This window comes from Struthio camelus, chromosome 35, assembly GCF_040807025.1.
Source record: "Struthio camelus isolate bStrCam1 chromosome 35, bStrCam1.hap1, whole genome shotgun sequence".
NCBI lineage: Eukaryota > Metazoa > Chordata > Aves > Struthioniformes > Struthionidae > Struthio > Struthio camelus.
The window spans coordinates 1,080,396-1,108,076 of NC_090976.1; the positions used below are offsets into that span (position 1 = coordinate 1,080,396).

General features: G+C 74.0%; 4 protein-coding genes across 5 annotated transcripts in view; 2 read left to right on the top strand and 2 right to left on the bottom strand.

Annotated features, from left to right (window-relative positions):
- MRPL11 (mitochondrial ribosomal protein L11) overlaps positions 1 to 108 on the top strand; it is a 4,659-nt gene extending 4,551 nt beyond the window's left edge. The window contains exon 4 of the mRNA XM_068923600.1: positions 22 to 108. Coding sequence (XP_068779701.1) covers positions 22 to 108 — 87 coding nt within the window. The remainder of the gene's footprint in view (positions 1 to 21) is intronic.
- A 2,762-nt stretch (positions 109 to 2,870) lies between these two features.
- Positions 2,871 to 21,563, top strand: MACROD1 (mono-ADP ribosylhydrolase 1). The gene is made up of 10 exons (XM_068923636.1): positions 2,871 to 2,949; positions 5,694 to 5,795; positions 7,493 to 7,612; positions 17,491 to 17,520; positions 18,049 to 18,165; positions 18,951 to 19,072; positions 19,815 to 19,845; positions 20,557 to 20,630; positions 21,051 to 21,132; positions 21,250 to 21,563. Exons 1-10 carry the CDS (start codon positions 2,898 to 2,900, stop codon positions 21,252 to 21,254), a joined length of 735 nt encoding a protein of 244 aa, XP_068779737.1. The 5' UTR covers positions 2,871 to 2,897; the 3' UTR covers positions 21,255 to 21,563.
- LOC138063762 (leucine-rich repeat transmembrane protein FLRT1-like) lies at positions 9,561 to 11,924 on the bottom strand (the record flags this gene model as incomplete). Its single annotated transcript, XM_068923755.1, has 2 exons — positions 9,561 to 9,734; positions 10,671 to 11,924. Coding segments are annotated over 2 exons (1,428 nt in total), but the record flags the coding sequence as incomplete, so codon positions are not given.
- On the bottom strand, positions 21,564 to 27,502 carry OTUB1 (OTU deubiquitinase, ubiquitin aldehyde binding 1). 2 transcript variants are annotated; one of them, XM_068923634.1, is made up of 7 exons: positions 27,309 to 27,502; positions 26,542 to 26,603; positions 26,175 to 26,273; positions 25,285 to 25,403; positions 24,817 to 24,901; positions 23,536 to 23,730; positions 21,564 to 21,899 (listed from the first exon to the last, which is right to left on the bottom strand). In XM_068923634.1, the coding sequence occupies exons 1-7, from the start codon at positions 27,361 to 27,363 to the stop codon at positions 21,702 to 21,704; spliced, it is 813 nt and encodes a 270-aa protein (XP_068779735.1). In that variant the 5' UTR covers positions 27,364 to 27,502; the 3' UTR covers positions 21,564 to 21,701. The 2 variants fall into 2 exon arrangements, with proteins under 2 accessions (XP_068779735.1, XP_068779736.1); XM_068923635.1 differs by having other exon boundaries at positions 23,536 to 23,709; positions 27,309 to 27,459.
- Between the last annotated feature and the right edge of the window lie 179 nt (positions 27,503 to 27,681).

Genomic DNA, 27,681 nt, shown 5'->3' on the forward strand with positions numbered 1-27,681 from the left:
CCCCACAGCCCCCTTCCCCAGACTCACACGACCCTCTACGCACCTTACAAGGCCCCACACCGACCCAGCATGCCCCCCAACCGCTCAGGAACCCCCCCAGCACCTTAAGACCACCCACTCCCCAACCCCACGCTGCCCCAGGACCCCCCAAGGCCCCCAGCATCCCCCTCCCCAGCCGCAAACCGCCCTAGGACCCCCCCACCCCCATTCCCCACCCCCTAGCACCCCCGAGGCCACCCCAGCACCCCCTCCCCAGCCCCACACCACCCCAGGACCCCCCGAGGCCCCCGGACCCCCCCTCCCCAGCCCCACACCACCCCAGGACCCCCCGAGGCCCCCCGGACCCCCCTCCCCAGCCCCACACCACCCCAGGACCCCCCCGAGGTCCCCCAACACCCTCCCCAGCCCCACACCGCCCCAGGGTCCTCAACACCCCCCCACGACCCCCCTCCCCAGCCCCACACCGCCTCCCAGCAGCCCCCTCCAGCCCCACACCCCCCAGCACCCCCCTCCCCGGCCCCACACCACCCCCCAGGACTCCCGAGTCCCCCCAGCACCCCTCTCCCCTGCCCCACCCCGCCCCAGGAGCCCCAACACCCCCTAGACCCCCCTCCCCAGCCCCACACCGCCCCCCAGCACCCCTCTCCCCGGCTCCACCCCACCCCCCAGGACCCCCAACACCCCCCGGACACCCCGCCCCAGCCCCACCCCGCCCCACACCACCCCCCAGGACTCCCCGAGGCCCCCCCAGGACCCCCCTCCCCGGCCCCACACCACCCCCCAGGACCCCCCCGAGGCCCCCCTCAGGACCCCCCCGCCCCAGCCCCACACCTCCCCCCAGGACCCCCAACACCCCCCGGACCCCCCGCCCCAGCCCCACACCTCCCCCCAGGACCCCCAACACCCCCCGGACACCCCGCCCCAGCCCCACACCGCCCCACACCACCCCCCAGGACCCCCCCGAGGCCCCCCCCAGGACCCCCCTCCCCGGCCCCACACCACCCCCCAGGACCCCCCCGAGGCCCCCCTCAGGACCCCCCGCCCCAGCCCCACACCACCCCCCAGGACCCCCCCGAGGCCCCCCTCAGGACCCCCCCTCCCCGGCCCCACACCACCCCCCAGGACCCCCAACACCCCCCGGACCCCCCGCCCCAGCCCCACACCTCCCCCAGGACCCCCAACACCCCCCGGACCCCCCGCCCCGGCCCCACACCGCCCCCCAGGACCCCCGAGACCCCCCGGACCCCTCTCCCCCGCCCCCACCTGCTCCATGGCGGCGCCGGTTCCGCTCGCTCCGCTCCCGCCGCCCCGCGCCGCCTTCTGGAACCTGCTAGAAGCCTCGCGGCCCGCCCCCCCCGCCCCCCTATTGGCCGCCCGCCCCGCCCGCCCGCGCCCCCGCGCGCCCCCATTGGCCGGCGCCCGCGCCCCGCCCCGCCCCCCGCCGCCGCCCATTGGCTGCGGAGAGGGACGCCCGCCCCGGCAAGGCGCGTCCCGCCTCCCCTCCCGGAAGCCGGGACCCGGCAGCGGCGGCGGCCCCGCCCCCCTCGTGCCCGCCCATTGGCCCGCGCCGGCGGCGCTCGCCGCCCATTGGCCCGCCCCGCCCGCCGCCGCCGCCCGCCGCCGCCGCGCCCATTGGCCAGGCCCCCCCCTTCTGGAATTTTCCACCTCTCCCATTGGCTGGACGCGCGGGGGGGGCGGAGCCTGGCGCCCGGGAGGACTCGGGGCGGGGCACGCGCCATGCGGAGGGGGCGGGGCCAGCGTCGGAGGGGGCGGGGTCAGCGTCGGAGGGGCGGGGTCAGCGTCGGAGGGGCGGGGTCAGTACTGGCCTTGAGGGAGGGGGCGGGACCAGGGCTGGAGGGGGCGGGGCCCGGGCTGGAGGGGGCGGGGCCCGGAGTGGCCTTGCGCGAGGGGCGGGGCCGTGGTCGGAGGGGCGGGGCCAGTGGCGGTCTTGCACGAGGGGGCGGGGCCTGGGGGCGGGCCTTGCACGAGGGGGGCGGGGCTGTGTGCTGCAGGGGGCCCTCGCACGCCTGCCCCACGCGGGGGGGGGGGGGGGCTCGCACACCCGTCACACACACCCGTCACGCACACCCGTCTCGCACACCCGTCACGCACACCCGTCACGCACACCCGTCTCGCACACCCGTCTCGCACACCCGTCGCTCACACCCGTAGCACACACCCGTCGTGCGCACCCATCACGCACACCCGTCTCTCACACCTGTCGCTCATGCCCATCACGCACACCCGTCTCTCACACCTCTCACACCTCTCACACCCATCTCACACAACCGTCGTGCACAGCCGTCGCTCACAGCTGTCACGCACACCCATCTCACACACCCGTCACTCACACCTGTCCCTCACACCCGTCGTGCACACCCATCGTGCACACCCGTCGTGCACACCCGTCGTGCACACCCGTCGTGCACACCCGTTGCTCACACCTCTCACACCCATCTCACACAACCGTCGTGCACACCCATCTCTCACACCTGTCGTTCACACCCATCTCACACACCCATCGCCCACACCCATTGTGCACACCTGCCGCGCACACCCGTCGCGCACACCCATCTCACACACCCGTCGCCCACACCCGCCGCGCACACCTGCCGCGCCCGGGGTGACGGTGGCCCCCGGGGGCCGTGAGCAGCCGGGGGGGGGCACCCGACCCTCGGTGTCCCCCGGTGCCCCGGTGCCTCGTGCGTCGCACGTCAGCCGCTAAGTTTAGCCGGGTTATTTATACCGGGCAGGAGGGCGGGGGGGACGCGGGGGGGGGACGCGGGGGGGACGCGGGGGGGACGCGGCCTGGCCCCCCCCCGGCGCCGTGCGAGGCCATGTTGGCCCTGGTGCGCCGCACGGCCGCCGCCGCCCTCGGCCGCCCCCGCGCCCCCGGCATGGCCGCCAAGGTCGACCTGGCCACCGCCACCGACTGGCGGGAGGCCAAAGGTGGGGGGGGCGGGGGGGCACCGGGGGGGCACCAGGGGGGGACACGGGGGGGACATGGGGGGGGACATGGGGGGGGACACTGGGGGGGCACCGGGGAGGGACACCGGGGGGGGACATGGGGGGGACACGGGGGGGACACGGGGGGGAGAGATGGGGGGCACCGGGGGGGACACAGGGGGGACATGGGGGGGACATGGGGGGGGACACGGGGAGGGACACCGGGGGGGGACATGGGGGGGGACACGGGGGGGAACCTGGGGGGGGGACATGGGGGGGGACACCGGGGGGGGACATGGGGGGGACACGGGGGGGACACGGGAGGGACACGGGGGGGGACATGGGGGGGGACACGGGAGGGACACGGGGGGGGACATGGGGGGGACATGGGGGGGGACACGGGAGGGACACGGGGGGGACACGGGGGGGGACATGGGGGGGGACACGGGAGGGACACGGGGGGGGACATGGGGGGGACATGGGGGGGACATGGGGGGAGACATGGGGGGCACCAGGGGGGGACACGGGGGGGAACGTGGGGGGGGGACATGGGGGGGGACACCGGGGGGGGACATGGGGGGGACACGGGGGGGACACGGGGGGGGACATGGGGGGGACATGGGGGGGGACACGGGAGGGACACGGGGGGGGATATGGGGGGGACATGGGGGGAGACATGGGGGGCACCAGGGGGGGACACGGGGGGGAACGTGGGGGGGACACGGGGGGGGACATGGGGGGGGACATGGGGGGGACACGGGGGGGCACCGGGGAGGGACGGGGGGATGGGGGGGGCACCGGGGCAGGCACCGGGGGGGGGACATGGGGGGGGACACGGGGGGGCACCGGAGGGGGGACCGGGAGGGGGCATGGGGGGGGACGAGGGGGACACGGGGGGGCACTGGGGGGGCACCGGGGGGGCGACATGGGGGGGACCCAGGGGGGACACTGGGGGGGGGACAGGGGGAAACGGGGGGGAACATGGGGGGCACCGGGGGGGACACGGGGGGGAACATGGGGGGGGACGTGGGGGGGGACACGAGGGGACACGGGGGGGTGGCGGGGGGACGGGGGGACAGAAGGGGCCGGGGGGCCGGGGGGGCGTGGGGGGGACACAGGGGAACATGGGGGGACGTGGGGGACACGGGGGGGACGAGGGGACACGGGGGGACGGGGGGGCACAGCAAGGGGGGGACGTGGGGGGACACGGGGGACACGGGGGGACGTGGGGGGACACGGGGGGACGGGGGGACACAGGGGACACGGGGGGGACGAGGGGGGACATGGGGGGACGCCTCCCCCCACCCTCAGCCCCCCCCCCGAGGCCTCGTTACCGCGGCAACCCTGGGGTGCCCCCCGCCCCGTTGCCATGGCAACTGTCCCCCCCGCCCCCGGCCATGGGGCTGGGAGTGGCCCAGCGAGGGAGGGGGAGGGGCGGCCCGGACGCCTGGGCCCTTGGGGGGGTGCGAGGCTCCCTGGTGAGCGGGGAGGGGTGGTGCGAACCCTCGTGCGAACCCTCGTGTGTCAACCCTCGTGTGTCAACCCTCGTGCGAACCCTCGTGCGAACCCTCGTGTGTCAACCCTCGTGCGAACCCTCGTGCAAACCCTCGTGCGAACCCTCGTGCGTGAACCCTCGTGTGTCAACCCTCATGCGAACCCTCGTGTGTCAACCCTCGTGTGAGCCCTCGTGCAAACCCTCGTGTGTCAACCCTCGTGTGAGCCCTCGTGTAAACCCTCGTGTGCCAACCCTCGTGCGAACCCTCGTGTGTCAACCATCGTGTGTCAAACCTCGTGTGAACCCTCGTGTGTCAACCCTCGTGTGTCAACCCTCGTGCAAACCCTCGTGTGTCAACCCTCATGTGAGCCCTCGTGCAAACCCTCGTGTGTCAACCCTCATGCGAACCCTCGTGTGTCAACCCTCGTGTGTCAACCCTCGTGCGAACCCTCGTGTGTCAACCCTCGTGTGAGCCCTCGTGCAAACCCTCGTGTAAACCCTCGTGTGCCAACCCTCGTGCGAACCCTCGTGTGTCAACCATCGTGTGTCAAACCTCGTGTGAACCCTCGTGTGTGGACCCTCGTGTGTCAACCCTCGTGCGAACCCTCGTGTGTCAACCCTCGTGTGAGCCCTTGTGCAAACCCTCGTGTAAACCCTCGTGTGCCAACCCTCGTGCGAACCCTCGTGTGTCAACCATCGTGTGTCAAACCTCGTGTGAACCCTCGTGTGTGAACCCTCGTGTGTCAACCCTCATGCGAACCCTCGTGTGTCAACCCTCATGTGAGCCCTCGTGCAAACCCTCGTGTGTTAACCCTCGTGCGAACCCTCGTGTGTCAACCCTCGTGTGAGTCCTCGTGCAAACCCTCGTGTGTCAACCCTCGTGTGTCAACCCTCGTGCGAACCGTCGTGTGAACCCTCGTGTGTCAACCCTCATGTGTGAACCCTTGTGTGTGAACCCTCGTGCGAACCCTCGTGAGAACCATCATTTGTGAACCTTCGTACAAACTCTAGTGTGAACCCTCGTGTGAACCCTCGTGCGAACCCTCGTGCAAACCCTCGTGTGTGACCCCTCGTGTGTGACCCCTCGTGTGAACCCTCGTGCGAGCCCTCGTGTGCGAACCCTCGTGTGCGAACAGTTGTGCGTGAACCTTCATGTGTGACCCCTCGTGTGTGACCCCTCGTGTGACCCCTCGTGCGAACCCTCGTGTGCGAGCCCTCGTGCGAGCCCTCGTGCGCGCCCCGGTGCGCGCAGCCTTCCTGCAGGGGCTGTCGGCCAAGCAGCGCCGCCAGCTCTACTTCACCCGCGACTTCCTGGCCCTGCGGAGCGTCGAGACCTGGCGCCGGGCCGGCAAGGGTGCGCGGGGGTGTTGTGGGGGTGTTGTGGGGGTGTTGTGGGGGTGTTGGGTGGGTGCTGGGGTGTGTGCAGGGGGTGTTGGGAGGGTGTCAGGGGTGCGCGGGGGTGCGCGGGGGTGTTGTGGGGGTGTTGTGGGGGTGTCGGGTGGGTGCTGGGGTGTGCGGGGGGTGTTGGGAGGGTGTCGGGGGTGCGTGGGGGTGTTGTGGGGGTGTTGTGGGGGTGTTGTGGGGGTGTCGGGTGGGTGCTGGGGTGTGCGGGGGGTGTTGGGAGGGTGTCAGGAGTGCGCGGGGGTGTGGGGAGGGTGTTGAGGGGGTGTGGGGGGGTGTGCGGGGGTGTGCGGGGGTGTGTGGGGGTGTCGGGGGGTGCGCGGGGGTGTTGGGGTGTTGTGGGGGTGCGCAGGGGTGTCATGAGAGTGTCAGGGGGGTGTTGAGGGGTGTTGGGGTGTGCGGAGGGTGTCGGGGTGTGGGGGGGTCAGGCTGTTTGAGGGGTGTTTGGGGGTGCTGAGTGGGTGTTGGGGGTGTTTGGGATGTTGGGGGTGTTTGGGGGCATGTTGGGGGTATTTCAGGCTGCGGAGCGGGTGTTGGTGTTGGGAGGGATTTGGGGGTGTTTGGGGGTGTTTGGGGCTGCGGAGCGGGTGTTGGGAGGGATTTGGGGGTATTTGGGGGTGTTTGGGGCTGCTCAGAGGGTGTCGGGGGTATTGGGGGGCATCCTGGGGCGTTTGGGGGTATTTGGGGCTGCGGAGCAGCTGTTGGGGGTGTTGGGAGGGATTTGGGGGTATTTGGGGGTGTTCAGAGGGTGTTGGGGGGTATCCGGAGGGAGTTGGGCTGTTCGGGGCTGTGGAGCGGGTGTTGGGGGTGTTGGGAGGGATTTGGGGGTATTTGGGGCTGTTCAGGGCTGCGGAGTGGGTGTTGGGACGGATTTGGGTGTATTTGGGGGTGTTTGGGGCTGCGGAGCGGGTGTTGGGGGTGTTGGGAGGGGTTTGGGGGTATTTGGGGCTGTTCAGAGGGTGTTGGGGGGTATCCGGAGGGAGTTGGGCTGTTCGGGGCTGCGGAGCGGGTGTTGGGGGTGTTGGGAGGGATTTGGGGGTATTTGGGGTGTTCGGGGCTGCGGAGCGGGTGTTGGGAGGGATTTGGGGGTATTTGGGGGTGTTTGGGGCTGCGGAGCGGGTGTTGGGGGTGTTGGGAGGGGTTTGGGGGTATTTGGGGCTGTTCAGAGGGTGTTGGGGGGTATCCGGAGGGAGTTGGGGTGTTCGGGGCTGTGGAGCGGGTGTTGGGGGTGTTGGGAGGGATTTGGGGGTATTTGGGGTGTTCGGGGCTGCGGAGCGGGTGTTGGGGGTGTTGGGAGGGATTTGGGGGTATTTGGGGCTGTTCAGAGGGTGTTGGGGGGTATCCGGAGGGAGTTGGGCTGTTCGGGGCTACGGAGCGGGTGTTGGGGGTATCGGGGGTATCCTGGGGCGGTTGGGGGTATTGCGCGAGGGGGGGGGCATTTCAGGTTATTGGGTTTATTCGGGGATGGTGGGGGCGGCGTTTGGGGCCGCGGGTGTTTCCGAGGGTGTTTCGGGGGGTGTCAGAGGACACCTGAGCGCCTTGGGGGCGACTGGGGACTACGGGGGGTGGGGGTGTCTGGGGGCTCGGGGTGTATTTGGGGGCGTATTTGGGGCTGTTTGGCAGCGCTCGGGGGTATTTGGGGACGCGCAGGCGTCCGGGCGCCCTCGGACGAGCCCCCCCGGTTCCCCCCGGCGCCGGCGCTGGCCGAGAAGCTCTCGCTGCTGCGGCACGACATCACCCGCCTCGAGGTGGACGCCATCGTGAACGCCGGTGAGCCTCGCACGAGGGCTCGCACGAGGGGCCGGGGGGGCGGGGGCTGTCGCGAACGCCGGTGAGCCTCGCACGGGGTCACGGCGGTGCACAAGGGGGTCTCAGCAGTGCACGAGAGGACATGGAGGCACACGGGGGGACACGGCAGTGCACGAGGGGTCACGAGGGTGCACGAGGGGGTCACGAGGGCGCACGAGGGGACACAGTGGTGCACGAGGGGTCACGGTGGCGCACGAGGGGTCATGGTGGTGCACAAGGGCACATGGCAGTGCACGAGGGGCCACAGCAGTGCACGAGGGGTCAAGGTGGCGCACAATGGGTCATGGCGGTGCACGAGGGGTCACGGCGGTGCACGAGGGGACACGGCGGTGCACGAGGGGTCACGAGGGCGCACGAGGGGTCACAGTGGTGCACGAGGGGCCGCGTGCTGCAGCACTCCCAGCCCCGCGGGCCCGGGGGGGGCGGGGGGGGCTCGTCCCGCGGCCTCGTGCGAGGGCCGTTTCACGCCCGCGGGCGTGTGCGGCGCGGGGGGACCCAGGCGCGGCCGGCGGTAAAAGGAACCGTCTCGTTTATTGGGGGAGCCGCTCCGCTGCCGCCCGGCTCTTCGTTCCCGCTTTTCGCCCTTCTGCCCCCGGTTTCGGCGGTCCCGTCGGGGGAGGGGTGTGAAGGCACCTCGAGGGGGTGGGGGGGCACTTTGGTACTCGCAGATCCACCCCGAATCCGCGCCGGGGCCCGGACGCCTGGGCCCCCTCCGCGGTGGGATCCCGGACGCCTGGGCCCCCTCCGCGGTGGGATCCTGGACGCCTGGGCCCTTTTGGGCGGTGGGATCCCGGACACCTGGGCCCCCTCTGCGGTGGGATCCCGGACGCCTGGGCCCCCTCCGCGGTGGGATCCCGGACGCCTGGGCCCTCTCCACGGTGGGATCCCGGACGCCTGGGCCCCCTCCGCGGTGGGATCCCGGACGCCTGGGCCCCCTCCGCGGTGGGATCCCGGACGCCTGGGCCCCCTCCGCGGTGGGATCCCGGACGCCTGGGCCCTTTTGGGCGGTGGGATCCCGGACACCTGGGCCCCCTCTGCGGTGGGATCCCGGACGCCTGGGCCCCCTCCGCGGTGGGATCCCGGACGCCTGGGCCCTCTCCACGGTGGGATCCCGGACGCCTGGGCCCCCTCCGCGGTGGGATCCCGGACGCCTGGGCCCTCTCCGCGGTGGGATCCCGGACGCCTGGGCCCCCTCCGCGGTGGGATCCCGGACGCCTGGGCCCCCTCCGCGGTGGGATCCCGGATGCCTGGGCCCCCTCCGCGGTGGGATCCCGGACGCCTGGGCCCCCTCCGCGGTGGGATCCCGGATGCCTGGGCCCCCTCTGCAGTGGGATCCCGGACGCCTGGGCCCTTTTGGGCAGTGGGATCCCGGATGCCTGGGCCCTCTCCGCGGTAGGATCCCGGACGCCTGGGCCCCCTCCGCGGTGGGATCCCGGACGCCTGGGCCCTCTCCGTGGTGGGATCCCGGACGCCTGGGCCCTCTCCGTGGTGGGATCCCGGACGCCTGGGCCCCCTCCACGGTGGGATCCCGGATGCCTGGGCCCCCTCCAGGGTGGGATCCTGGACGCCTGGGCCCTTTTGGGCAGTGGGGACCCGGACGCCTGGGCCCTCTGTGCCTGAACCCCTCTTCCCCTTCTTCCTGCAAAGCAGCTTTGGGATCTGAACCAAAATCTGTTCTTTTTCCCCCAAAGCCCCCGTGGCGCCGGCTGAAGAGAAAAACACCTAAAAAGAATCGAAACTATCCCAAAAGAGGGGTGGGGGTTGGGGAGGGCCCGGGTGAAGTGGTGTGGGGGGGTGTCCCCGGAGGTGTCCCCGGAGGGGGTCCTGGGAGGGTCCCCGTCCCCGAGGGGGGTCCTGTCCGGGGGTCCCGTCCGGGGGTGCTGTCCGGGGGTCTCATCCGGGGGTGCCGTCACCACGTCTGTCCCAGCGGGGGTGTTGTCCGGGGGTGCCATCTGGTGGTGTTGGCACCGTCCCTGTCCTGCGTGGGGTCCCGTCCGGGGGTGCTGTCACCATGTCTGTCCCTGCGGGGTGTTGTCTGGGGTTGCTGTCTGGTTGTCTTGTCCGGAGGTCCCATCTGGGTGTCCTGTCCGGAGATGCCATCTGGGGGGGGTCTCATCTGGGGGTGCCGTCACCATGTCTGTCCCATCTGGGGGTGCCGTCCGGGTGTCTCGTCCGGGGGTGCCGTCACCATGTCTGGCCCGTCCGAGGGTGCTGTCTGGGGGTGCTGTCCAGGTGTCTCGTCCGCGGGTGCCATCACCATGTCTGCCCCATCTGGGGGTGCTGTCCGGGTGTCTCGTCCGGGGGTGCCGTCACCATGTCTATCCTGTCCGAGGGTGCCGTCACCATGTCTGTCCCATCCGGGGGTGCCGTCCGGGTGTCTCATCTGGGGGTGCTGTCACCATGTCTGCCCCGTCCGAGGGTGCTGTCCGGGGGTGCCGTCTGGGTGTCTCGTCCCGGGGTGCCGTCCCCACGCCAGTCCCGTCCGGGGGTGCCGTCCGGGTGTCTCGTCCGGGGGTGCCGTCCCCACGCCAGTCCCGTCCGGGTGTCCCGTCCCCGCGTCCGCCCCCGGCGAGGCTCCGGCCCGGCCTCCTCAGGGTCCTCCGCCGTCCGCCTGCGGCACCCGCCCGTCCGGGAACCCCCGGGCGCTGCCACCGCCCTCACCGTTGCCGCCGTCACCCGCCGCCAACACCGGGGGGGGCGGCGGCGGGAAGACGGTGCGGACGCCGCCGTCCCGCAACAGCGGCCGCAGCGGCAGCCCGGGCCGGGTGACGCCGCCGCCCTCGTCCCCGCGCCGCCGGCCGACACCCCGCCGCCGCCGCCGCCGCCAACAGCCGGCGGCCACCCCCAGCGCCAGCCCGGCGGCGGCAGCAGCGGCGGCGGCGGCGGCGGCGGCGGGGGGCGCCGGCGGGCGGGGGGCGGCGGGGGCGGGCGGCGGGGTGCCGGCCGGCGGCGGGGGGCCGGCGCGGGCCTGGGCGCAGCGGGGCGGCGCGGCGGCCGGCTCCAGGGCGGCCAGGCACACCCGGTAGGCGGCGCGGGGCTGCAGCGCCCGCACCACGTACTCGCCCCGCTCGCCCCGCACCAGCGTCTCGGTGACGGCCCCCAGGCCGGGCCGCAGCCAGCTCAGCCGCAGCGAGGCGCCCGGCGGCCCCGGCGGCCAGCGCACCCGCAGCCCCCCGCCGCCCGCCGCCTCCACCCGGATGCCGGCCGGCGGTGCGGCGGCGACAGGCGGCGGCGGGGGGGTGGCGCAGGCGCGCAGCTCGGCCCGCAGCTCGCCCACGGGCAGCCCGCGCAGCCGCTCGGGCGCCTGGCAGAGCAGCCCGCGCACCTGCAGGCCCGGCGGCGCCCGCCGCCGCAGCCACTCGGGCAGCCAGGCCAGGCCGCAGCCGCAGAACCAGGGGTTGTTGCGCAGCAGCAGCTGGCTCAGGCGGCCCAGGCCGTCGAAGACGCCGGGCGGCAGCGTGGTCAGGTTGTTGTCGGACAGGTCGAGGCGCTCCAGCGCCCGCAGGCGGCCCAGGGCCCCCGGCGGCACGTGGCTGATGGCGTTGGCCGCCAGCGAGAGCCGCCGCAGCCGGGCCGGCGGCAGGTTGGCCGGCGGCGCCGCCAGGGCGTTGCGGCCCAGCGACAGCTCGCTCAGGTTGTGCAGCCGGGCGAAGGTGTCGTCGGCCATGCGCCGGTTGGCCAGCAGGTTGCCGTCCAGCACCAGGCGCCGCAGGGCCGGCAGCCCCTCGAAGGCCCGCAGCGGGATGGCGGCGATGCGGTTGTCGTCCAGCCGCAGCTCCTCCAGGCCCGGCGGCAGCCCCGGCGGCACGCTGCTCAGGTGGTTGCGCGAGAGGAAGAGCAGCCGCAGCCGGGGGCTCTCGGCGAAGGCGTCCTCCTCGATGCCGGCCGCCGACACCGAGTTGTCGTCCAGGTGCAGCCGCTCCAGCAGCGGCGCCCGGGCCAGCGCCCGGCGGCCCAGCGCCCGCACGTTGTTGTCCTGCAGGTGCAGCTCGCGCAGGGCCGGCGGCAGGTGGGCCGGCAGGTGCTCCAGCGCGTTGGCGTACAGGTAGAGCACCCGCAGCGCCGGCAGGCGGCCCAGCCGCGGCGGGATGCCGGCGTCGCCGATGCGGTTGTTCTGCAGGAAGAGGGTGGTGGCGCCCGGCGGCAGCCCCTCGGGCACCGCCGTCAGCCCCCGGTCGTTGCAGTACACCCGGCCGCCGGCGCAGCGGCACACGGCCGGGCAGCCGCCCGCCACCGCCGCCGCCGCCGCCAGGGCCGCCGCCACCGCCGCCGCCGCCGCCGCCGCCCCCCCGCCGCCGGCCGGGCCCCGGCGCCGCCGCTGCTGCCGCCGCCGCCGCTGCTCCGGCTGCTCCGGCTGCTCCTGCTGCTGCCGCCGCCGCTGCTGCTGCCGCCGCCCCGGGCTCCCCCCCGGGCGCCCCCCGGCTCGCATGGGCGCCGACGGCCGGGCGCCCCGCGCCTCCTGTCGGGGGGGGGGGGCGGCGGGTTGGCGGGGGGCCCAGGCGTCCGGGCGCTGCGTGCGCCCACCCTGGGACAAGGGGCCCAGGCGTCCAAGACCTGCGCCCACCCTGGGACAAGGGGCCCAGGCGTCCGGGACCTGCACCCACCCTGGGACAAGGGGCCCAGGCGTCCGGGACCTGCACCCACCCTGGGACAAGGGGCCCAGGCGTCCAGGCGCTGCATGCACCCACCCTGGGACAAGGGGCCCAGGCGTCCGGGACCTGCACCCACTCTGGGACAAGGGGCCCAGGCGTCCGGGCACTGCGTGCATCCACCCTGGGACAAGGGGCCCAGGCGTCCGGGACCTGCACCCACTCTGGGACAAGGGGCCCAGGCGTCCGGGCACTGCATGCACCCACCCTGGGACAAGGGGCCCAGGCGTCCGGGCGCTGTGTGCATCCACCCTGGGACAAGGGGCCCAGGCGTCCGGGACCTGCACCCACCCTGGGACAAGGGGCCCAGGCGTCCAGGCGCTGCATGCACCCACCCTGGGACAAGGGGCCCAGGCGTCCGGGACCTGCACCCACTCTGGGACAAGGGGCCCAGGCGTCCGGGCACTGCGTGCATCCACCCTGGGACAAGGGGCCCAGGCGTCCGGGACCTGCACCCACCCTGGGACAAGGGGCCCAGGCATCCGGGACCTGCACCCACTCTGGGACAAGGGGCCCAGGCGTCCGGGCACTGCGTGCATCCACCCTGGGACAAGGGGCCCAGGCGTCCGGGACCTGCACCCACCCTGGGACAAGGGGCCCAGGCATCCGGGACCTGCCCCCACTCTGGGACAAGGGGCCCAGGCGTCCGGGCACTGCGTGCATCCACCCTGGGACAAGGGGCCCAGGCGTCCGGGCACTGCACCCACCCTGGGACAAGGGGCCCAGGCGTCCGGGCGCTGTGTGCATCCACCCTGGGACAAGGGGCCCAGGCGTCCGGGACCTGCACCCACTCTGGGACAAGGGGCCCAGGCGTCCGGGACCTGCACCCACCCTGGGACAAGGGGCCCAGGCGTCCGGGACCTGCACCCACTCTGGGACAAGGGGCCCAGGCGTCCGGGCACTGCGTGCATCCACCCTGGGACAAGGGGCCCAGGCGTCCGGGACCTGCACCCACCCTGGGACAAGGGGCCCAGGCATCCGGGACCTGCACCCACTCTGGGACAAGGGGCCCAGGCGTCCGGGCACTGCGTGCATCCACCCTGGGACAAGGGGCCCAGGCGTCCGGGACCTGCACCCACCCTGGGACAAGGGGCCCAGGCATCCGGGACCTGCCCCCACTCTGGGACAAGGGGCCCAGGCGTCCGGGCACTGCGTGCATCCACCCTGGGACAAGGGGCCCAGGCGTCCGGGACCTGCACCCACCCTGGGACAAGGGGCCCAGGCGTCCGGGCGCTGCGTGCATCCACCCTGGGACAAGGGGCCCAGGCGTCCGGGACCTGCACCCACTCTGGGACAAGGGGCCCAGGCGTCCGGGACCTGCACCCACCCTGGGACAAGGGGCCCAGGCGTCCGGGACCTGCACCCACTCTGGGACAAGGGGCCCAGGCGTCCGGGCACTGCGTGCATCCACCCTGGGACAAGGGGCCCAGGCGTCCGGGACCTGCACCCACTCTGGGACAAGGGGCCCAGGCGTCCGGGCACTGCGTGCATCCACCCTGGGACAAGGGGCCCAGGCGTCCGGGACCTGCACCCACCCTGGGACAAGGGGCCCAGGCATCCGGGACCTGCCCCCACTCTGGGACAAGGGGCCCAGGCGTCCGGGACCTGCACCCACTCTGGGACAAGGGGCCCAGGCGTCCGGGCGCTTTACGGCCAGGAAGGCTGAGGCGGCGGGGGTGGGGAGGGGCTCTTCATCCTACCTCCCTCCTCCTCGTGCTCCTGGGTGCGCAGCCGTGTGCAGCCGTGTGCAGGCGTGTGCAGGCGTGTGCAGGCGTGCGCGTCCCGGCGCTACCGGCTCCGGTGCTCCATGGCGGCGCCGGCGGCTCCGTCCGCGGCCCCGGGGGCCCTGGCCTGTGGCAGAGCGTGAGCCGGGCCCGTGGCACGCACACGCGTGTGCAGACGCCCACGGCTCGTGCGACGCACGCTCACGATCATGCGGAACACACACGCGCACATGCAGAGCCGCGTGGCAACACGCACACCTCACCCACGTACAACATGTAACCAAGCACAACACGCGCGTGAGCCACCACGCCTGGACGTGGTGCAACACGCGTGCATGGGCAGAGCACGTTCGCGGAGGCGCATGGTCCGCGTGACGCACACGCACATGGCCATAGTGCAACACGCACACCCACGTGCGCGGACCCGGCGCAGCGCACGACCACAGTGCACGCACACGCGTGATCCCGGTGCCGCATGCGAGCACACGCGTGTCAGCACGGTGCAACGCACGCCCACACGCGCGCCACCCCCCCATCCGCACCCCTGCACAGGGCCCGTCCTCGTGTGACACCCCCCCCCCCCCCCGCTGGAAAGGGACCCAGGCGTCCGGGCCTCGGCGCTCCCTTCCCCTGTGGGCTCATTAACGCACGGGCTAATTAACACACTGTGCTAACGAACCTCCCCCCCCCCGCTAACGAGCCCCAGGGGGCAACTGGGAACCTGCTCACAGCCCAGGACCCTCCAGGGCCGCTTGAGGCCTCGCGTCGCACGAGGGGCCGCGGCGGCGGCGCACGAGGGGGTGCCACGGGGCCCCAGCCTGCTCGCACCCCCCCCTTGCACGAGGGCCCCCGTGCGAGGGGCCCTGGGGAGCCCCCCCTCCGCCCCCCCGCAGCGCCGAGGGACCCAGGCGTCCGGGCGGCAGAAGGGTCCCTTGTGCCGCGGGGACAAAGGGGCCTTTCACGGGGGCCGGCGTCATCGAGCCGCCCCCCCCCGCCCCGCTGGCGTGTCACACGCGTGTGCGACGCGTGTGCGGCACCACGGCCCCTTCCAGGCAACGCGAGAGCCGGGGGGGGGCCCCGGCGTCCGGGGCCTGCGCACACGCGTGTGGGGATGGGGAACATGTGTGTGCGGGGGAGGGGGGGGCGCGGGGCTAATTAGCGGCTCCTCGTTAGGAAACAGCCCCGGGGACGCCCTTGCGTCAGGCCGGGGCCTCGCACGAGGGCTCACGTGTCCTCCCGCCCCCACGTCGCTCCCCGTGCGGATGGACCCAGACATCTGGGGCCTCGCACGGCCTCGCACGAGGGCCCCCCCCACCCCCGCCCCGCGGACCCAGGTGTCCGGGCCCGGCTCTGTCCTCGTGCCGGCACGGCCGTCGTGCGAGGGGCCGCTGCGGCCGCGGCAGGGGGGTGCGAGGACGGCGTGCGCACGCGAGCGTGAGCTCACCAGTGTGAAGCCCCTCACTCAGCCCCCCCCCTCCCCGAAACGAGGGACCCAGGCATCCGGGCGTTGCACACACCCCCCCCCAGCAAGGGGCCCAGGCGTCCGGGGACGCAGCCCTCCCGCCAACCCCCAAGCAGCCTCCGGAGACACCCCCGGGGGCCCGGACTCCTGGGCCCCTTCTCGGTATAATACGGGGGGGGCCCTTTGCGGGGGGGGGGGAGAGATGCTGAGGGGCTCCAGCCCCCGGACGCCGGGGTCCCTCACCCCCCCCCCAGCCCTCCCGGACGCCTGGGTCCCTCCCCGTGGCTGCAGCACCCCCAGGCACCGGGGGGGGGGGGGCTGTGCTCCCGGACGCCTGGGCCCCTCATCCCTCCCTGCTGCCGGACACCTGGGTCCTTCACTGCCCCGGACGCCTGGGCCCCTCATCCTCCCCCCCCCCACCCCCGCCCAGCTCCCGGACGCCTGGGCCCCTCACCCCCCTCCCCCCACCTCCCGGACGCCTGGGTCCTTCATCCCCCGCAGACCCCTCCCCCCTCCCGCTCCCGGACGCCTGGGCCCCTCGCGCGGCCGGAGCACGGTCGGGGGGTCGGGGGGGCCGGGGGGGTCGGGGGGGCCGGGGGGGTCGGGGGGGTCTTACCGGCTGGGCGCCGCCGGGTCCGGCCGGCGCGGGCGGCTGCGGCGTGTGAGGGCGGCGGGGCGGGGAGCGCCGCCTCCCGGCGCGCGGGGCCCAGGCGTCCGGGGGGGCCCAGGCGTCCGGGGGGGCCCAGGCGTCCGGGCTGGGGGGGGGGGGGAGGGCGGCGCTGAGCGAGGCCTGGGGGCGGGGGCGATTGCGGAGGAGCGGGGGGGGGAGCGGGGGGGTGTAAATGCGGGTGTAAATCGGGAATATGGGGGGGGGGTCAATCCGGGGGGGAGGGGAGGGGGGAATCCCGAGGAGCGGGTGGAAATGCGGAATAGCGGGTGCAAATGCCGGAGAGCGGGTGCAAATGCGGAATAGCGGGTGCAAATGCCGGAGAGCGGGTGCAAATGCGGAATAGCGGGTGCAAATGCCGGAGAGCGGGTGCAAATGCGGAATAGCGGGTGCAAATGCCGGAGAGCGGGTGCAAATGTGGAATAGCGGGTGCAAATGCCAGAGAGCGGGTGCAAATGTGGAATAGCGGGTGCAAATGCCAGAGAGCGGGTGCAAATGCGGAATAGCGGGTGCAAATGCCAGAGAGCGGGTGCAAATGTGGAATAGCGGGTGCAAATGCCGGAGAGCGGGTGCAAATGCGGAATAGCGGGTGCAAATGCCAGAGAGCGGGTGCAAATGTGGAATAGCGGGTGCAAATGCCAGAGAGCGGGTGCAAATGTGGAATAGCGGGTGCAAATGCCGGAGAGCGGGTGCAAATGTGGAATAGCGGGTGCAAATGCCGGAGAGCGGGTGCAAATGCGGAATAGCGGGTGCAAATGCCAGAGAGCGGGTGCAAATGTGGAATAGCGGGTGCAAATGCGGAATAGCGGGTGCAAATGCCGGAGAGCGGGTGCAAATGTGGAATAGCGGGTGCAAATGCGGAATAGCGGGTGCAAATGCCGGAGAGCGGGTGCAAATGCGGAATAGCGGGTGCAAATGCCGGAGAGCGGGTGGAAATGCGGAATAGCGGGTGGAAATGCGGAATAGCGGGTGGAAATGCCAGAGAACGGGTGGAAATGCGGAATGGCGGGTGCAAACGCGGCACCGGGATGTGAACCCCGGAGAGCGGGTGTGAACCCCAAACGGCGGGTGTGAACCCCCCGGGGGGGGGACGCGGCTGGGCGGGGGCAGAGGTGGGATCGGGGGTGTCAAAGCGGCGCCAAGGTGTGAATCCGGGGGGGGGTGAATCCGGGGGGGGGTGAATCCGGGGGGGGGTGAATCCGGGGGGGGGAGAGCACCCCCCCCCCCGATGGAGCGTTAACCCCTTCGCTGCCCGGACGCCTGGGCCCCTGGGTGGCGGGGGAGGGGGCAGCCGGACGCCTGGGCCCCCCAGCTCTGACCCGGGTCTCTCTCCGCAGCCAACAGCTCCCTGCTCGGCGGCGGCGGCGGTGAGTCGGGCCCGGACGCCTGGGCCCCCTTTGGGGGGGGGGAGTGGGGTGACCCGGACGCCTGGGCCCCTTTGGGGGGGGGGAGTGGGGTGACCCGGACACCTGGGCCCCTTTGGGGGGGTGGGGGGGTGGGGTGACCCGGACGCCTGGGCCCCCTTGGCGGGGAGTGGGGTGACCCGGACGCCTGGGCCCCTTTGGGGGGGTGGGGGAGTGGGGTGACCCGGACGCCTGGGCCCCCTTTGGGGGGGGAGAGGGGTGACCCGGACGCCTGGGCCCCTTGCGGGGGGGAGTGGGGTGACCCGGACGCCTGGGCCCCTTTGGGGGGGTGGGGGAGTGGGGTCACCCGGACACCTGGGCCCCCTTGGGGGGGGAGAGGGGTGACCCAGACACCTGGGCCCCTTTGGGGGGGGGAGTGGGGTGGGGTGACCCGGACGCCTGGGCCCCCTTTGGGGGAGTGGGGTGACCCGGACGCCTGGGCCCCTTTGGGGGGGTGGGGGAGTGGGGTGACCCGGACGCCTGGGCCCGCAGTGGACGGCTGCATCCACCGCGCGGCCGGGGAGCTGCTGGGCGCCGAGTGCCGCTCGCTCAACGGCTGCGAGACCGGCGGGGCCAAGCTGACCTGCGGCTACCGCCTGCCCGCCCGCTGTGAGCCCCCTCGCACGGGTGCCCTCGCACGAGCCCCCTCGCACGGGCCCCTCGCATGAGCCCCCTCACACAGGCCCCTCGCACGAGCCCCCTCGCACGGCCCCCTCGCACGAGCCCCTCGCACGGGCCCCTCGCACGAGCCCCCTCGCACGAGCCCCCTCGCACGGGCCCCTCGCACGGCCCCCTTGCACGGCCCCCTCGCACGAGCCCCCTCGCACAAGCCCCCTCACACAGGCCCCTTGCACGGCCCCCTCGCACGGGCCCCCTCGCACGAGCCCCCTCGCACCAGGCCCCTCACATTCCCTTGCACGGGGTTCTTTGCACAGGGACCCCCCCCACGCACCCACTCGCACAGGTGCCCTCGCACGGGTGCCCTTGCACACCCACCCTTGCACAGACACCGTCGCACGGGCACCCTCGCACACCCTTGCATGGGGACCCTTGCATGCCCTTCACATGCCCCTCGCACGGGGTTCTTGGCACAAGGACCCCCCCCACGCGCCCCCTCGCACGGGCGCCCTCGCACGCCCTCGGCACAGGGAACCGCCATGGGGAACCCTTGCACGGCCTTGCACGGGGACCGTTGTGCAGGGACCCTCGCCGGGGTGGGGGGGGGGCGGCCCTTGCACGGGGATCTCGCACGGGCGCAGCTGCCCCGGGGGCCGTTCGGGGGGGATCTGGGGTGCTTGGGGGCTGTTTTGGGGGGGTGGGAGGATCCAGGGGCGGTCGGGGGGGAGCCGGTTTGGGGGGGGTCGGGGGCGGCAGGCCGACGCCCCCCCCCCCAGACGTGATCCACGCCGTGGGGCCGGTGGCCGGGGGGCAGCCGGGCCCCACCGAGGAGGCGCAGCTGGAGAGCTGCTACCGCAGCAGCCTGCGCCTGGCCCTGGAGCACCGGCTGCGCTCCGTGGTGAGCCCCTCGCACGGCCTCGCACGGGGCTCCCACGGCCCTCGCATGGCCTCACACGGCCTTGCACGGCCCTCGCACGGCCTCGCACGGGGCTCCCATGGCCCTCGCACGGCCTCGCACGGCCTTGCACAGGGCTCCCATGGCCCTCGCATGGGCCTCGCACAGCCTTGCACGGGGCTCCCACGGCCCTCGCACGCCCCTCGCACACACCTCACATGGCCTCGCACGCCCCTCGGCCCTCGCACGGCCTTGCACAGCCCTCGCACGGGGCTCCCATGGCCCTTGCACAGCCTCGCACGGCCTTCGCACACCCCTCGCACGACCTGGCACGGCCCTCGCACGCCGCCCTGCCAGCAGCCTCATGTGAGCGGCCTCGCACGGGCCCCTCACACCTCGCACGGGCTTTGCACGGGTCTCCTCCAGGCTACGCACGCCTCGCACGGGCCGTGCACGGGCCTCGCACGGGCCTCACGCACCTCACCCAGGCCCCCGCCGGCCTTGCACGGGGCTCAGGCCGCTCACGGGTGCCTCGCACGGGCACGCCGGGTCCTCGCACGCTTGCCACGGGCCCAGAGACCCCTCGCACCCGGCCAGAGGCGGGGCCGCCCCTTGCACGGGGACAGGGCCGTGACTTGCACGAGGACGCCAGCTCGCACGGGGAGACCCATTGCACGGGGGGGGGGGCGCGTGCCGGCCGCAGCCCTCGTGCGAGAGGGTCTCACACGTGTTCCCCCCCCCCCAGGCCTTCCCCTGCATCTCCACGGGGGTGTTCGGTGAGTGGGGGGCCGATTTGGGGCAGCCTGGGGGGCTCGGGGCAGTTTGGGGCGTTTGGGGCAGTTTGGGGGGCGTTTCAGGGCCCTTTTGGGGTGTTTGCGGACTTTGGGGGGGTTCGGGGCAATTTAGGGGGTTTGAAGGCTTTGGGGGTCGTTGGGGCAGTTTGGGGGCGTTGGGGGCAGTTTGGGGGCGTTTGGGGGCGTTTGGGGGAGTGTTTGGGAGCAGTTTGGGGTGTCTGGGGCAGTTTGGGGGGCGTTTGGAGCTGTTTGGGGGCAATTTGGGAGCGTCTGGGGCAGTTTGGGGCAGTTTGGGGGCATCTGGGGCAGTTTGGGGGGCGTTTGGGGCAGTTTGGGGGCAGTTTGGGGGCGTCTGGGGCAGCTTGGGGGTGTTTGGGGCAGTTTGGGGGGCGTTTGGGGCCGTTTGGGGCAGTTTGGGGGGCGTTTGGGGGCGTCTGGGGCAGTTTGGGGCCGGCTGGGGCAGTTTGGGGGGCATTTGGGGCAGTTTGGGGGGTGTTTGGGGCTGTTTGGGGGGCGTTTGGGGCAGTTTGGGGGCAGTTTGGGGTGTCTGGGGCAGTTTGGGGGCGTCTGGGGCAGTTTGGGGGTGTTTGGGGCTGTTTAGGGGCGTCTGGGGCAGTTTGGGGTGTCTGGGGCAGTTTGGGGGGCGTCTGGGGCAGTTTGGGGCCGGCTGGGGCAGTTTGGGGCCGGCCGCAGGCTACCCCAGCGAGGCGGCCGCCGACGTGGTGCTGCGGACGCTGCGGCTGTGGCTGGAGGAGAACGCCGCCAAGGCGAGTGCGAGCGCACGAGCGCGTGCGAGGGGGGCCCGGCGCACGAGGGGGCTGCGCACGAGGGGCTGTGGCTTGCACGGCAGCTCACGAGGGCGCGGCTTGCACGAGGGGGCTGTGCACGAGGGGCTGCGGCTTGCGCAGGGGCACACGCAAGGGCTGCGGCTTGCACGAGGCCCGCGGCTCCCACGGGGCTTTGCACGAGGCCCGCGGCTCCCGCGAGGGGCCTCGCACGAGGGCCGGGGCTCATGGGGCAGCCTTGCACGAGGGGCCCGGCACGAGAGCCACAGCCCGCGGCAGGGCCGGGGCTCGCACAGGGGCTGGGGCTTTGCACGAGGGCCTCGCACGAGGGCGGGGGCTTTGCACGAGGGCCTCGCACGAGGGCGGGGGCTCGCACGGGGGCTGAGCGGTGCCCGTCCGCAGATCGATCGGATCCTCATCTGCGTCTTCCTGGAGAAGGACGAGGAGATTTACCGCAACAAGCTGCCGCTCTACTTCCCCCTGGGTACGGCCGGGGGGGGGAACTGCCCCGGGGGGGGGCAAAACTGCCCCGGGGGGGCAGAACCACCCTGGGGGGGGGCAAAAGCCCCTGGCTCAGCCGTTTCCCTCTTGTCTTTTCCAGCTTGAGCCCCAGTAAGAGCCGGGACGAGACCTGGACCCCCCCCCCTCCCCACCATGGGGTGCTCGGACGCCTGGGCCCCTGCTGGGAGGGGTCACCCGGACGCCTGGGTCCCTGGAGGGTATCGGGGGTGGGGGGGGGAGCAGGGCCTTCCCGGACACCTGGGCCCGCAGGATGGTTGCGGGCAGAGCAGGACCACCCGGACGCCGGGGTCCCTGTTGGGGGGGGGGGGAAGAGGGGGCACTTCGGGGCCCCCCCTCACCCCCGTCCCGTCCCCGTCCCCCCCACAACCGCCGCCAATAAACGTCTGGAGCCGCACGTGGGGCCGGCGGCCTCTTTATTAGCCGGCGGGGGGGCCCCGTGCGAGGGCCCCCGTGCGAGGGGCGGCCCCCGTGCGAGGGGCCCCGTGCGAGGGGCGGCCCCCGTGCGAGGGGCGGCCCCCGTGCGAGGGGCGCTCACTTGTAGAGGATGTCGTAGTGGCCGGGCCGGTAGAGCAGGTAGACGCGGGGCTGGGAGCCCTCGGGGAAGACGTGCGGGTTGGTGGCGCCGCCCTCGCCCCGGTCCATGTACTCCACCAGGATGGAGACGTGCAGCGCCCGCGCCAGCGCGATGATGTGGATGTGGTCGCTCTCCTTGCACATGGGCTCCACCTCCTGCGGGCGGCGGGCGTCAGGCGGCCGCGTCAGGCGGCCGGCGGGGTGGCAGGCGCGCGAGGGCGGCGGGGGGCCGCGTCACGGTCGTGCAAGGGGGGGGGGGGGCCGCAGGGGGCCGTGTGAGTGCGGCGGGGGGGGGCCGGGGGGGGCCACGCGGGGCTGTAGGGGGCCGCAGGGGGGCCGGGGGGCCGTCAGGGGGCTGCGTGGGGGCCACAGGGAGCTGTCGGGTGTCCAGGGGGTGCGGGGGGGCTGTTAGGGGTCCAGGGGGCAGCACGGGGGCTGCAAGGGGCTGTCGGGGGTCTGGGGGGGCGGCACGGGGGCCACAGGGGACCAGGGGGTGTCAGGGGGCCGAGGGGGCCATCGGGGGGCTGCAGGGGGCCGGGGGCAGTCAGGGGGCTGTTGTGGGCTCCTGGGGGGCTATCGGGGGGGGCTGTGCAGGGTGCCGTCAGGGGGCTGGCGGGGGGCAGCGGGGAGGCCGGGGGGGGTGCGGGGGCTGTCGGGGGGCTGCAGGGGGCTGTCTGGGGCCGTTGGGGGTCTGTTGGGGGGTCGCGGGGGGGGCAGGGGCTGTCAGGGGCTGTTGGGGGGTCGTGGGGGGGCCAGGGGGTGGTGCGGGGGCCATCAGGGGGCTGTCGGGGGGGTGGGGGGGGCCGGGGGTGGTGCAGGGGCCGTCAGGGCCATGCAGGGGGCTGTTGGGGGGTTGTGGGGGGCGGTGGTGGGGCGGGGGGTGTCGGGGGGCGGCGGGCGGCCAAGGGCTGTCGGGGGGTGGCAGGGGGCTGTTGGGGGGGTCGGGGGGGGTCGGGGGGGGTCGAGGCGCGTGCAGGGGCCGTTGGGGGGCGTCGAGGGGCTGTTGGGGGGGGGGGGTTGCAGGGGGGCCAGGGGCCGTCGGGGGGCCGTCGGGGAGTGGCGGGGGGCTGTTGGGGGGGTCGCGAGGGGGCCGGGGGCTGTCGAGGGGTCGCGGGGCAGTGCGGGGGCCGTCGAGGGGCTGTCGGGGGGCCAGGGGCTGTCCGGGGGCCGTCGGGGGGTGGCGGGGGGCTGTTGGGGGGGGTCGTGGGGCTGTCAGGGGGCCGTTGGGGGGTGGCAGGGGGCCGCGGGGTGGTGCGGGGGCCGGTGGGCAGTGGCGGGGGGCTGCGGGGGGGTCGCAGGCCGGCGGGGGGCTGGCGGGGGGCGGCGGGGGGGTCGCGGGCCGGTGGGGGGCTGTGGTGGGGGGCAGTGGCGGGGGGCAGTGGCGGGGGGGCCGGCGGGCGGCAGTGTGGGGGGTGGCGGGGGGGTCGCGGGGGGGCCGGCGGGGGGCTGTGGCGGGGGGCAGTGGCGGGGGGCGTCGCAGGGCGGTGCGGGGGCTGGCGGGCAGTGGTGGGGGCCGGCGGGGGGCAGTGGCGGGGGGCAGTGGCGGGGGGGCCGGCGGGCGGCGGCGGGGGGCTGTGGCGGGGGGCAGCGGCGGGGGGGGTCGCAGGGCGGCGCGGGGGCCGGCGGGCAGTGGCGGGGGGCTGCGGGGGGGCCGGCGGGCTGCGGGGGGGGTCGCAGGCTGGTGGGGGCCGGCGGGCAGCGGCGGGCGGCAGTGGCGGGGCCGGCGGGGGGCAGTGGTGGAGGGGCCGTGGGGCAGCGGCGGGGGGCAGCGGCGGGGGGGGGCGGGGGGCACCTGCTGGCAGAACTCCTTGATGCTGCGGCCGCCCTCGAGGAACTGCTCGAAGAAGGGCCGGTGGCGCTGCAGGCAGCCCGAGGTCAGCAGCCGCAGGTACACCACCAGGTAGTCCGAGGTGCTCGGCTCGTTGAAGGCCGCCAGCAGCTCCGGCACCGGCACCCGCCGCTCCACCTGCTCGATCAGCTCCATGAACTGCGGCGCGCGGGCACACGCGGGTCACGCCCGCGTCACGGGACGGGCCACGCGCGGCACGCCGGGCACCACGGGGCGCGGGCACACGCGGGTCACGCGTCACGGGATGCGGGCGCGCGCGGCACGCCGGGCACCACGGGGCGCGGGCACACGCAGGTCACGCGTCACGGGATGCGGGCGCGCGCGGCACGCCGGGCACCACGGGGCGCGGGCACACGCGGGTCACGCATCAGGGGGTGCAAACACACACGTCGTGCCAGGCATCACACGTCACATGCACACGTGTGTCACGCATCATGGGATGTGAGCACACACGTCATGCCAAGCACCACGGGGCACGGCCACACACGTGTCACGCGTCATGGGATGCGGGCACACACGTCATGCCAAGCACCACGGGGCACGGGCACACACGTCACGCGTCATGGGATGTGGGCACACACGTCATGCCAAGCACCACGGGGCACGGGCACACGCGTGTCACGCATCACGGGATGCGGGCACATGTCATGCAAGGCCCCACACATCACAGGCACACACGTCACGCATCACGGGATGCGGGCACACACGTCACGCCGGGCACCACAGGGCGCGGGAACACGCATTGTGCATGACGGCACCCGGGCACACGTGTCACAGGCACACGTTACACGTTGCGCCAGGCAGAGACACACGCGTCGTGCATCACGGGGTGCGAGCACACGCGTGACACTGGGCCACCGGGCGCGTGTGTCATGCCAGGCACCGCGGGGCACAGACGCACACGCTGCACGGGGCACCACGGGGTCACGGGCACACGCCTCGCACGGGGCACAGGGACACGCCGCCAGCATCGCGCCAGGACGCGAGTGAGACGTCGCGTGGGGGCGCGGGTGACGCGGGTGACGCGCCACGCGGGCACGCAGACACGCCACGCGGGTCACGCGGGGACGCGCATCACGTGGGGACGCTCCACGCACGTCCCCGGGGGGGCGCACACACACACACACGCATTCGTGTCACGAGCGGCCCCGGTCTCAGCTGCAGCCTCAGCCTCGCCGTGTCCCCACATCCCCCCGTGTCCCCCCGTGTCCCCCCGTGTCGCACCGTGTTGTGGAAGTCCTCGATCGTGAACTCGGTGAAGCCCTGCGCCACCAGGTCGTCCTTGCTGCGGGCCGAGATCTCCTTGAACCTGCCCGAGAGAGGGGCTGCCGCCACGGCCGGGGGGCCCAGGCGTCCGGGGGGGGGGCCCAGGCGTCCGGGGGGGGCCATCTCCCCCCTCCCTGCAGCCCGTCCCCTCCCTCCCAGCGCACCCAGGCGTCCGGGCCCAGCTGGGCCCCGTCTCAGGGTGACGAGGGGCTCGTTAGCAGCCGCTCCGCTAACGAGGCTCCCGCCCAGCCCCTCGGTGCCCTCACCTGGAGCCCGGACACCTGGGCCCTCAGCCGGGTCCCCCCACCCCTCTGCCCCCCACCCAGGGGACCCAGGCGTCCAGGGGCTCCCAATCCCCCCCCCCATGGGACCCCAGTGTACTGGTGACCCCCCCCGGAGCCGGGGGGCCCCGGCGTCCGGGCGCACCGCTGCAGCTCCTGGCTGTCCTCCAGCAGGGCCTCGAGGTGGGCGAAGCCGAAGGCCCGGTAGAAGCAGTTCCCGTCGGGCCGCGTCTTGCGGATGTACGAGTACTTCTGCAGCAGGTCCTGGGGACGCGGGGACACGGTGACGCCGGCCCGCCGCACCCGGGCGACGCGGGGCGCCCTGCGAAGCGCAGGGATGCGGCACGGCGCCGCGCGGGGGCTCCCAGCGCCACACCGGGGGCTCCCAGTGCCACACCGGTGCCGTGATGGGGCTCCCAGTGCCACAACGGGGTCTCCCAGTGCCACACTGGTGCCATGACGGGGCTCCCAGCGCCACACTGGTGCCCTGACGGGGCTCCCAGTGCCACAAGGGGGGCTCCCAGTGCCACACTGGTGCCGCGACGGGGCTCCCAGAGCCACACCGGGGGCTCCCAGCACCATACTGGTGCCCTGACAAAGCTCTCAGTGCCATAATGGGGCTCCCAGTGCCACACTGGTGCCCTGACAGGGCTCCCAGTGCCACAATGGGGGCTCCCAGTGCCACACTGGTGCCGTGACGGGGCTCCCAGCGCCACAACCGGGACTCCCAGCACCATACTGGTGCCCTGACAAAGCTCTCAGTGCCATAATGGGGCTCCCAGTGCCACACTGGTGCCGTGACGGGGCTCCCAGTGCCACACCGGGGGCTCCCAGTGCCACACTGGTGCCGTGATGGGGCTCCCAGTGCCACAACGGGGGCTCCCAGTGCCACACTGGTGCCCTGAAGGGGCTCCCAGTGCCACAACGGGGGCTCCCAGCACCATACTGGTGCCCTGAGAAAGCTCTCAGTGCCACAAGGGGGGCTCCCAGTGCCACACTGGTGCCGCGACGGGGCTCCCAGCGCCGCGCCAGTACCTTGATCTTCTCCTGGTAGACGTGGTCGTCCTCGGCGTACTCCTTGTACAGCACGGCCAGGTCCAGGCGCTCCGACACCAGCGGGTTCTGCACCGCGATCTGCGCCGGCGCCGCGGGTCAGGATGCGGCCCCGCGGCGGACTACAGCTCCCAGCGTGCCCCGCGGCGCCACCCCCGCCTCCCCGCCCTGCCCCGCCGCGGGGCACGCTGGGAGCTGTAGTCCGCGGCCGCCCCACCGCAGAGGAGCCCGCGGTAAAGGCGGCGGGAGGGGGGGAGGGGGGTTCCCCCCGGCTTGGCGGGGGCGGGAGGGGGGCGCAGCGGTTTGGGGGGACCCCCGGGGGGAGGATTTGGGGCCCCCCCGCCCTCACCTCCTGCTGGATCCGGTCCTGCTGCGCCATGATGGCTTCGTCGTAGGCCAGGCAGTTCACTCCTGCGGGGGGGGGGGTGGTCAGAGCTGCCCCCCCCCCCCCCCGAAAGGGACCAAGGAGTTTTCCCCCCCCCTCAGGCCCAGCCCCATTTTTGGGGGGTCCTGCACCCCCCCAAATACCCCCGTGGATGGAGGGGGGCAGCGGGGCCCCCATTAACGAGGTCCCCGAGGGGGGGTTGGGGGGGCACCGTGGGGTATCAGGGCCCCCGTTGGGCTTTGGGGGCCCCGGGGGGAGGATCCGGACCCCGAGGGCGGTTGGGGGGGGTCACAGGGGGTATCGGAGCCGCCATTGGGGGGCAGCGGGGGGGTCCGTGGGGCACCAGGGCCTCATAAGGGGGGTCCTGGCCCCATCGGGGGTATTGAGGACCCCAGGGGGCTCCGGGCCCCATTGGGGGGCTGGGGGGGCCACGGGAGGCATCGGGGCCCCCGTGGGGGTATTGGGGGAGCCCGGGGGGGGACGGGGGTACCGGGGCCCCATTGAGGGGGGTTCCCATGGGGGGGCCACGGGGGGGCTGCGCCCCGCTACGGGGATCCTCGTTTGGGGCATTGGGGGGGCCATGATGGGGGTCCCCGGGGGGTAACGGGGCCCCGAGGGGGGCCCTGCCGGGGGGGCCGCGGGTCACCGGGGCGCGATGGGGCTCCCGCTGGGGGGGGACCGGCCGCGGGGTCCCGCCGGGCCCCCCCGGCCCTCCCCGGCGGCGCCGTTACCGTCCGCGTCCCCCCCCAGCGGCTCCGGCTTCTGCTGAGGCGCCTCCGCCGCCATCTTGCTGCTGCAGCCCCGCACCCCGCAGCACTTCCGGGTCACCGCCCGCCCCGCCGGAAGCGCTCCCGGCCCCTAGCAACCGCCCCTGGCGACCGGGCCCGCCTTAGCAACCGCCTCCGGCCGCCCGCGCCGGGCCCGGCCGCCGGGCCCGCCCCTAGCAACGGGCCCCGCCCCTGGCAACCGCCCCGCCCCCTGGCAACTGGCTCCGGTCCTTAGCAACCGCCCCGGCAACCACCCTCCCCTGGAACTCCCTAGCAACCGCTCTCCATCCCGACCCCTGTGGGCAACAGCCCCTAGCAACCACCCCTAGCAACAGCC